This window comes from Syngnathoides biaculeatus, chromosome 23 (genome assembly GCF_019802595.1).
Source record: "Syngnathoides biaculeatus isolate LvHL_M chromosome 23, ASM1980259v1, whole genome shotgun sequence".
Classification (NCBI taxonomy): Eukaryota; Metazoa; Chordata; class Actinopteri; order Syngnathiformes; family Syngnathidae; genus Syngnathoides; species Syngnathoides biaculeatus.
This window is the reverse complement of record NC_084662.1, coordinates 3,766,297-3,777,341: the sequence shown is the minus strand read 5'-3', so window position 1 is coordinate 3,777,341 and position 11,045 is coordinate 3,766,297. Positions and strand designations below refer to the sequence as shown.

General features: G+C 43.7%; 1 protein-coding gene across 5 annotated transcripts in view; it reads right to left on the bottom strand.

Annotated features, from left to right (window-relative positions):
• rev3l (REV3 like, DNA directed polymerase zeta catalytic subunit) overlaps positions 1-11,045 on the bottom strand; it is a 113,688-nt gene that overhangs the window by 24,562 nt on the left and 78,081 nt on the right. For 3 of the 5 annotated variants that reach the window (XM_061812547.1, XM_061812544.1, XM_061812546.1), the window contains exon 12: positions 7,661-7,809. In XM_061812547.1, coding sequence (XP_061668531.1) covers positions 7,661-7,809 — 149 coding nt within the window. The remainder of the gene's footprint in view (positions 1-7,660; positions 7,810-11,045) is intronic. The other 2 variants (XM_061812545.1, XM_061812548.1) reach the window with 1 other exon arrangement.

Below are 11,045 nucleotides of genomic sequence, written 5' to 3'. Positions count from 1 at the left end.
ACCCACTGCAGTTTGCCGATCGAGCTAACAGGTCTCCGGATGACGCCGTCAACAGGTGAGGCTGGGGGACACCACCTCCTCCACACACACTATCAGCACCGGGGAACCCCAAGGTTGTGTTCTTTCCCTTCAGCTCTTCTTCCTCTACACAAACAACTGCACCTCAAGGCACCTGGCTGTCAAACTCCTTAAGTATGCAGACAACACCACTGTCATTGGCCTCATCAAAGACGGCGACAAGTCTGCATATCGACAGGAAGTGGCGAGACTGGAGCTTTGGTGTGGCCAACACATTTTGGCGTTGAACACTGTAAAGACTGTAGAAATGATTGTGGACTTCACGAGGGCTCCTTCACCACAGCTGCCCCTCACGCTGTCCAACTGTCTTGTGTCAACTGTCCAGACCTTCAAGTTCTTGGGAATTACTGTTTCACAGGACCTGAAGTGGGAGACGAACATCAACTTCATCCTTCAAAAAGCCCACCCCTGAGGAAGTACGCCCTGTCAGAACAGCTGTCATCCAATCAGTACTGTGTACCTCCATCACAGTTTGGTTTGGGGCTGCAACAAAAAAGGACAAAAGCACTCTCCAGCACTCCCTCTCAAGACTCCAAAAAGAGTGGGTACTCTGAACTGCTGTTTGCTCTGACCCGAAGGGAGAGGGAGGCTACCATCTCATCCACCGGGGTGAACCCCAAAGTACAGGCGCCAAGCCGGGGGGCAATAAGTATACCAACACCTGCTCGGCGCCTCTCACCATGGGTAAATCCAGAGTGGGACAGAATCCAAGCCCTCTGATGAGGACTGGTACCAGAGCCCAAGTGGTGCGTAGGGGCGAGTCTGACTATATTGAATTGCAACTTCTCAACCAGCTTGGGCTCCTTCCCTATCAGAGAGGTGACATTCCAAGTCCCTAGAGCTAGTTTCGGGCATCGGATTGCCAAGGTCTCCACCCAGCTCACATTGCACCCGACCCCTATGGCCCCTCTCACAGGTGGTGGGCCTATGGCAAAGGCCACCAGGCGCCCGCATTCGACCTGCAGGGCCTGGCTCCAGAGGGGACCCCCATGACCCACGTATGGGCAAGGGAAACCAAGATCCAATACTTGTATTCTTCATAGGTGTTAGGGACTTTGTCTGGTTACTTACCTAGGAACTTTTTGCCATGTGTGATGCTGTCAGGGGCATGAAGCCCCAGACAACTTAGATCCTAACGGGGGTCGGCAACCCGGGGCTATAAGCCACATCTGGCTTTTTAGCGCCCCCTAGTGGCTCCCTGGAGCTTTTTCAAAAATGTTTGAAAATGGAAAAAGATGGGGGAGAGAAATATATTTTTTTGTTTTAATATGGTTTCTGTGGGAGGACAAACATGACACAAACATTCTTCACGTTTTCCCATGCTGTAAGAACGAGTACAATAAATATTAAATTTCAACATTTCGGTCAACGAAGATTTGCATCATAGCCTGCGACACACGTTTCTATCAGCAGGGCAGGATTCTAAACTGCATGTCTGTTGTAAACAAACTGGCGGCTTTGTGATGGACCATGGATCCCAAGGGGAATAAGAAAAATAACTGAGGAGAACAGAGGATGCAACATTTCTTAGACCACACACAGGCAGAACTTGAGGTTTTGGAGAGGTCGCGGGAGTGCTGGAGCCTATTCCAGCTGTCAACGGGCAGGAGGCCTGTTACACGCAGACACGAGGAGAACATGCAAACTCCACACACGGAGGACCGGGATTGAACAGCTGTGCCACCGTGCAGCCTCATAAAGTATGTTGTTGCTTATACAGTACCAGCACGAGAGGCAATAACTAAGCGGCGAATAACCAGTAATGATTAGATGTGTGCCAATTTCGCCGGCTGATGAACGAGACTCAACTGTGACAGACTCAACTGTGACAGCCACAGCTTTATCCTTTCAGGTTGACCCCACGGGAGGTTAAAGAAGGACAAATTTGGGTGTGTTTTCTCAGTTTTGGTGCAGAACACGTCGGGATCTTTGCTTAGCTGGAACGAATGCTCTGTAATGCTAAGCACCGGTGACATCAGAGGCGGGGTCAAGGACATTTTTTCCAGTTCTGGCTGTGAAAGCTGGCATATATCCAGATTCTGCTTGGATTTCAGAATAATGTTGTGTACAAATGGCGGCACAGCGGCGCAGCTAGAAAGTGTTGGGCTCACAGTTCTGAGGACCCGGGTTCAATCCTGGCCCTCCCTGTGTGGAGTTTGAATGTTCTCCCTGTGTCTGCGTGGGTTTTCTCCGGGCACTCCGGTTTCCTCCCACATCCCAAAAACATGCAACATGAATTGGACACTCTCAATTTTCCATAGTGTGATTGTGAGTGTGGCTGTTTGTTTCTATGTGCCTTGCAATTGACCCCTCCGTGGAAATTGTGTCATCCGCGTCGCTGACCAATCAGAGGCCAGAGATCTGCATAAACCACGCCCCTTTTTGGACCCGCAGTTTCCTCAGACAAGGTTGTAATGTCCAGTATAGCTTTTGTTAGCGTTTTATCGCGTATTTGGGTTCTTTAACAATCGATATGGTTAAGAGGTGTAGTCACGGACTTTATAATAGTGACGACAGGTATCCTGAAAGGCTAGTTGGTGGAGTTCAATTCGTACCCTTTCCAAAACCAAAGACCCAGTACGAAAAATGTCTTTGGTGGATCAAACTTTGTGGAAGACCGCATCAGCAACTGAATCCATTTATAAAATCAACCGGAACAGAAGACCGAGTACGAAAAATGTCTTCGATGGATCAAACTTTGTGGAAGACCGCATGATCAACTGAATCCATCAACCGGAACATATATATTTGCACGAAGGTAAGCCCTATATTTGATTTTCAATACATGTCTCATATAAATAAATTAGCAGTTCTTCGCTTGCATAACATAGCTAAGTGTGAATGATTGACACACTTGATCTGTGTTGAGCGAAACTTTGCGATGATCTGACTGCACAAACGTGTCCCTTTGTTCGCGGCTACGGTAAACCGGACTATGTTTGCACAAGGGTATGCCCTATATTTGATTTTCAATACATGTCTCATATAAATGAATTAGCAGTTCTTCGCTTGCATAACATAGCTAAGTGTGAATGATTGACACACTTGATCTGTGTTGAGCGATATTTTGCGATGATCTGACTGCACAAACGTGTCCCTTTGTTCGCGGCTAATGAGCTAAGCTAAACCGGACTAGCAGTCCTAAAAGACTGAAGGAAGGATGTTTTAGGACACTAAAGTAGTGATTGTCATACTCGGTCGGGACTTACGTAGGTTCGGCACTAATTCAAGAATAATTATTGAGGGGAGCGCGTGACATTACACAAAGAAAACGAGAGAAACAACTCATAAATCAAGCCTCGCCTTCTTCTTTTCCTTCATACGGCGGTTCACAAACCGCTATACAGATACATGTACAGATTCTGCACACATGTGTGATATGTAACACGAAAATAGGAAACTGTCAATGACGAATTCGTCTTTGGGTTATAATATATTATATTATGTGGCTTCTCGGTCTTCCTCTGACTCTGGAAAGATCTCGCGCTAATATCAATGGTTTCTCCGTCGATATGCATGTAAATACCATTGAAATATCCCTCGCTGAAATACTTGAAGCCCTGCTGCCTGCTTTTCAACGATATTTCACTGTTAGCTAAGAATGCGAGTGAGAAATCAGCCGGTAAATCGGACAGTTTCGCTCTATTCTTTTCTTGCTGCGCCGCCCTTTTTGCTAATTGTTTGTCTGACGTAGGCGCACTTGGCGTGACGTCACTTCAGGAGGCGTGGTTAAGTGCCCTGTACGGAGGGGTCAATTGGCTGGCAACCAGTTTAGGGTGTACCCTGCAACCTGCCCGTTGACTGCTGGGATAGGCTCCATCACTCCCGCGACCCTTGTGAGGATAAGCGCCTAAGAAAATGTGTGAACGTGATTTCTTTTTTTTTTTTTTCATTTGCTAAAAAATTAAGACGACTTTTCTTTGTCATTTTCATCATGGGGTGTTGCAAGTAGAATTTTAAGGAGAAAAAAAAATATTCCATCGTGGAATAAAGCTTTAACATCACAACATGAAAAAGTAAAGCGTTGTGAAACTACGGATGCACTGTATTTGAAAATATCACCTTCCTGACTAAGTCCGTTCTCCCCAATGTCTCCGTTTAGACAGGCAGCCGGCTTTAGGATGAGTAGTGATGGTTCAAAATTTCTTCAATTTACAGATGGTGGAGGCCATTGTACTCACTGGAAGCTTCAAATGAGCAGAATTTTTTCTGTACCCTTTCCCGGATTTGTGCCTTGAACAATCCTATCTGAGATTGACAGAGTAATTCCTTTGATTTAACGCTTAGTTTGTGCACTGTCACATGTAAGGCCTTATATAGAAAGGTGTGTATATACCTTTCCAAATCATGTGCAGATAACTGAATTTACCACAGGTGAACTCCAGTTAAATTGAATGAAACTCCACATAGATAATGAGAAGATACATAATAAATTTCAGATAGATTTTGATCTTTGTGGCAAAGGATGTGAACATGTAAGTAGATGTGATTTTTTTTTTTTTTACTTTTTAATTTTTAATACAGTTGCAAAAATTTTAAACTTTTAAAAATTGTTTTCAAGTTTTCATTTTGGGGATGAGTGGCTGGAAAAATGGATGGTTGGAGGTGTTGCAAGCAGAAATTTAAGGGAAAAATATATTGTGGATTAAGGCTATAACATCACAAAATGTGAAAAAGTGAAGCGCTGTGAATACTTTTCAGATCCACTGTATACGAGTCGATATGGGTTGCAGAAAAGCTATCAACACTGCTAAGCATACTGGGAAATCTAATGGCAAAACACTGCTCAGCATACTGGGAAATCTAATGGCAAGTAGCAATGTTTTAATTGTTGTCATCATAGCAGCTTACTGTCAGAGGATGTCCCAGTGTGCCGAGTACCTATGTGCAGTTGTAGTTCCAGTAGTTGCAGTTTAAAGGTCAAGTGTCCCTTTAAACATTATAAACTAGATATTTTAATGAAAAATACATATAACATTATTCACTTCAATGTCTATACGAAAAAATAAATATGAGCAGAGAGCGTTTCATCCATGCGCAAAGTTGCAGAAGTGTCATTCAACGACATCCAAGTGGTCGCCATATTGGCTGCATCCCCTGTGCGTGACGTCACCTCGGACATTCGCCAATGAAAACATGCGGTGGACCCTACTGTGGGAGATGAACACGCCCTTTCTGGCAAAAGCTCTTTTCGAAGTGGAGAACATCACACAACCGAGTGATAAGACCGGGCAATATTACCCTATTGTTTTGAGCCACATTCAGATGATATGCGATCACGGCCAAACCGCCTCCCCTTCCGATCCACTTCCGCGGCGGAGATGAGCCATTGCAGCTCATCGCAGCCAGCCGGTGTGGCTCATTTTCGGTGCCGAAGTGGCTTATTACGGAGCCGAGTTGGGCTGCTTTAGGGCGTTGTCCATCACCGCCGCAGTGCACGATGAACAACACCGTCGAGCCGAGGCGCTTTACGGCGTTGCCGTCGCACGCGGCTGAGTGGGGCATTATACGCAGTGTTCTTCAGAGCCGCCGCCATCCACAAGCCCGACGTGCAGCCTTCGTCGAAGCCGTGACCGGCGGACGCGGCGCCTCAGCCGGTGTAGCTCATTTTCGGCACCGATGTGGCTTATCACAGAGCCGAACTGTGCTGCTTCAGGGCATTGTTCATAGTTGCCGCCGTCCGCGATAAACAACACCATCGAGCTGGGGCGCTTTACGGCATTGTCGTCGCACACGGTTGAGTGTGGCACTGTCCGCAGAGTTCTTCCTTCACTCAGGGATGAGAATGACCAATTTGGAAAAACACTGAAAATGTCAGTTGATGGGGGTGGGTTGGGGGATGGGGTGGGGGGTTGAGCTTCTATCGGAACACAGAGTGCACAGCACTTTGCCGGGAATGTCTACTTTTTGTTTGTGTTCGGTTAGACATGTAGATACCGTTTTCGGTCCTATCTGCACGGTTACACTTTTTTCAAGCCATGCCCGTCTGAAACAGTTTTTGATTCCAGCATCCTTGTCAACTGGCCTCGCTTGATCTTCATCCTTATTTTCCAACACTTTCGCCATCGTAAAACTATGAACACACCGTCGCTCAGTTCGCGCTAACTAACAAGTTACACTGCGATTTCTGACAACTGAGAACACATGTACAGGGCAATGGTGAAACTCGATTAACCACTAACACGATTGGATCGTTATACTGTATAACTCTGTTGTCCAATTGAGTAATCTGGTTTTAATGTTTATGTCGCAAAATGCGAATATTTCCACTACCGAGCAAGTTAAAACAGCATATGATAGTCGTGCTTGTGCTAGCACTAAGCTGAACTTGCAGCTCGGAGCCCACCACCGAGAGGCCGGCGCACGATACCCTACGGATTTGCGCTTATCTCGAGAATGGTCATTTTGGTCTGAAAAAGTCGGAAATCCGCCGATCGGTGGAAAATTCTCATCCCTGTTCACTGGTAAGGCGACGCAGCAGCCTTCACTGGTGAGCCCGACGTCGTCCGACGTGCACATCGACATATTTAGCACGCCTGTCGTACGTACGCGGATCATTTGTTACGTTATGAGAGACCGAGACAAACCTACCTGTCATTTGGAACCCACGAAGCACTTGTCCTCTGAAGCCGTGCAATCCATTTGTCACGGCGAACCGGGTCTCTTGCAAACTTATGAAGGGTAAATCCATCCTCCCGAGTGTTGAAGCAATGTCCAGCAATGCAACGAGCCGGCATTTTGGCTAACACGAAGGAACAACGAGCTACCATCCCGGAGGTAAAACTAATACAAACAAACGAGTCCACTTGAGGGTGGTCCTACCATGTACATCACTTCCTGCTTCTTCTCGCAAACAAATCACTTGAGAGGATTTTCATGGCGGGAGTTACAAAAAGCTGTGTACGTCAAAATCATGTTTTGTGGTGAAAAAACGCATGGCTCCATGTCGGCTGCCGTTTTTTCATTTATAACATACTAAGAATCATGGATTTCATGACAGTGCCCCTTTAAGTCAACTTTTTAATGTGAATGTTAATTGATATGTATGGTTATTCCCCCTATGCAGCTTTTCTTTTCTCTGAGCATTTTTTCCCGATATCTTGCTCTATGAGTGAAATGGTTGTATGGACCCAGGACCTCTCTAGTTTTCATTCAGTAATAAAAGTGTTGTAGCAATGGTCAAGTGGGAGGAGGAAAATACCTCCACAAAGTTGCAGTGTTATACAGTATAGTACTTGAGAACAAGACAGTTTTAATAATAATGGCGATCTGACTAAATTATAAAAAACTAGGAGGGGATCGCCACTCAAATGTACTGCATACGCATATGATGGATAGAACGTCATGGGTACGTATTATTCAAACGAAGAAGAATTTTCCTGATTTTTGGACTCAATTTTGGTGGTGCGCATCCGACACAAGGAACTGTAGTAACTCTAGGGATTAACTTCTTTCACATTAGCAAAACCCGGTGTCAACTCAGGTTTCTTTATGCAGCTATGAAATGTATTTCTGGATATCTATAACATACAGTAGACCCCCACCACCACCACCCAAAAGAAAAAAAAAAAAGATGTCTTACCGCTGCTCTCATCTGCTGCTCCATCAACCTGTGGGATGGACAGGTTAGCAAATGAAGAAATATTTGCGCTCCATTCCATGTCATCGTCAGAGGATTCCTGATGCTCATCACTGAAGCTGTCCTGTGCCTCGTCACCAGACCTGCACACACTAGGACAAGGGTGCTCATTACGTCGATCGTGGGGATAGTAACATAAAAATATCAGCATTTCATTCATCACGTCACTTGATTGATATACAGGGCAACCAGTTAGATGACAACTGAATATGACATTCATGTGACCAATCAAGCACAAACAACGGCGCTAAGTGCAGCAAAACTTACAATGTCAGCCTCTTATCAATCCCATTACTTGATTGACATACAGGGAAACCAGTCAGATGACAACTGAATTTTGACCTTTAGGTCACTGCTCATGCGTATACAACAGGACACACCAAAACATACAAGATAGTCAGTGAATTACCTCAGATTTTAAGCCCTTGCTAAAGTTTATGGTGATCAAAATGAATGAGGGACCTGGACCAAGTAAGAAGGCAAAAACATATCACTTTCATATGGAATGGAAGGTGGATTGTTTTTTCAGGATGTCATTTTTGAAGTGCGTTTGCCTCATCTACCAGTCTACCATTGCAATACCAAAGGGAAAAAGCGACATTTTCGTACTGTTCATGGAAAATACGACACAGACTTCCTGGCGAAAAGCAAGCTGAGAAAGAGAAAGGTGAAGGAACTAAAGTCCCTGTTGTTCGGACAGCATTATATGCTAAAATGCAACTTGACAGTGTAGACTACACAGAGCAGTTTGACAAACGTCTTTTCTTTGCTTGAGCCAGTCGCGTCATTCATGTGCTAGCCTTTTCAGGAAGATGTTGAGGTTCAGTCACTCATATGAAACATTACAGCACTGTTTCACATTAAGTCTTCTGGAGTGGAAGATTTTGACTCTACAAAATGAACATTGACCTGAAGTTGAAAGTTCATGGACAGTTCTGGCATTCACTCACAGTGGAAAAGGACCCCAACATGAAGAAATGTGCTATCTCATTGACTACATTATTATTTATTTAAGTGAGTCAGCCTGTTCCTAGATGAAGATCATTAAGTCCAAATACCGTTCCATAATGACTGATGAACATTTGGAAATGTGCTTGAGGCTGGCTGTCTGCAGCTACTGTTTGGACTACGCATCCCTGGTTGATTCAACTCAGTGCAGGTCATCAAAGTAAACTCAGGTAATTACAAAAAAAAATGTTAATAGCTAATGATTGTGTTTTGCAATATTGCCTCATTTGGTTTTGCAAGATACATCAACATACATTGTACATACAAAGAATTTTCAATAATTAAATGTTTTACAAATGGTTAGATCATTTTGGCATGGTTATTTTGTAAGTAGCTCGCATGCTGAAAAAGTGTGAGCACCCCTGCACCAGGACTACAGATTAAAATGTAGAGACATGGCACACTGTGGAAAAAAATCATTAAGATCAATATTTTTCTACCTTTTTAGAGCCAAGGCACACATTTTTCCTTCAAAAAATCCCAACTGCACACCACCATCAGAAAATGTAAAAATGAATCCGTTGCCTATATGAACGACATACAGTCGTTCTCACCAAAGCATAGTGACTAAATATCAAACAAACACAAACACAATATATTGAATAATCATATTTTACTCACTCAATATGACACCTGGGGCTGTTTGGATGAACATAAAGCTAATAATCTGGCAAAAATCGATGAAAGACAAACACAAAGCTCTACCTCAACAGCTCTCAGTCTCTCTGGTTTTATGTTTTATCGTGGTCAGTCTTGAAAAGCTCACCTCACAGAGATTTTGTGGAAGATGGGAGCAATATCAAAATAGCTTTGTTCGCCAGAATGGGGTGCTCCTTGGCAGTACCCAACCAAAAACTATAAGGTATATCAGCGAAGGCTCGCGTTAAACTACGATATTGTTTGAGTTGAATTAGTTCCTTCTTTTTCTGTAAAGTCATGTACTTTCTACCAACCGATGCTGAACTGTATGGGTCCCTAACCCAGTAAAGGGATTGAATGGAGGGTGAAGAAAAATTAAATATCTTCTCCACAAGTTTTTTTTTAAATATTTTACTATTATCTTACATATTGCTGCTGTGTTGACATTTTGCCATTGCTTGGTGACTATGAACATTTCAAGATTTCAATTTTCCACGTTATTTCCAGAATTGTCGGTCTTAGCAGAATCCATTGATTTAATGTGTGCTTGGAAGAAGAAGGTTTTCATTTCAGCCTTTCATATATGTGCTCAGTTAATTCAAATGATGAAAAACGCCAGCCACGCATGCCAGGTTTGAACACAACGCAAGAGGTTTTGCGCAATCGGACCTATCATTTGGAAGAAACACTTTTATTTCCTCCAGCAGTTCATAAACACGGGCCAGTAACTTACTACGGACAAAATCTGGAAAAAAACAATAATATGTACCCCAGCCATTTCCTCACATAAAGATGCAAATATGACACTTTTCATGGGTTATGAAGTTCATCATGCGCACAGCATCATCCAATGCAGGGACTAGGGCTGCTGGGATGGTCCTGGCTACGAAGGCCTCATGGTGTAAAAAGTAGTGGATAACAATCATATCGGAGTCGATTTCACTCTGCTTACAAAGCCTTTGGTGCGTCCGACCACAGCTGCCGCACCATCAGTGCTGACATGCATGCAGTTTTTCCATTTAAGTTCAATTTGTTCAAGATATTCAGACGGGACCGAAAAAAAATTCCTCTCTTGTTTTTTATTGCAATGGCTTGCAAAAAAGTATTCGCTTATTGGAACCTTTTCCTAAACTACACTTTTAATGTCTGCAGACATATCACCAATATGTTCGGAAACTGTGTTAAATGAAAAAAGGATTTTGGCTATTTTATTTTTACCAGCTTTACGTCCAAGCATCCCATTTACTATGGCTTTACAGGGGATTATTTAAATTTTTGCCAGTGTGTGACTTTAAATTTGGCTACCAGTTCAGCAACGTGATAGGTAGCTTTAAGGGCTTTCTCGTTTATCTTTGTTTTTTCTCATCTACGTTGCCTGTTCATCTGTGTGTGCACGAAGGCGAACAAAATACTTTGCATTCTTGTTCTGAAGTAATGGGTGCTTCGTTTGGAGATGACATTTAAGCTTACTTGGAACCATTGGATTGTCATATAGCTTTTCACCACACACCAAACAACATAGTCGTAGTCGTTGGATCCCCCATGAGAGAAAATATAAATGAAAGATACCTTTCGCTATATTGCGTCACGCCAGAGACTTTCTGCGAGCAAACCGTCATTTTCTTTTGACCTACACTCATTCATGGGCGTTCATCTGAGTCAGAATTTCATCCAGAATCCA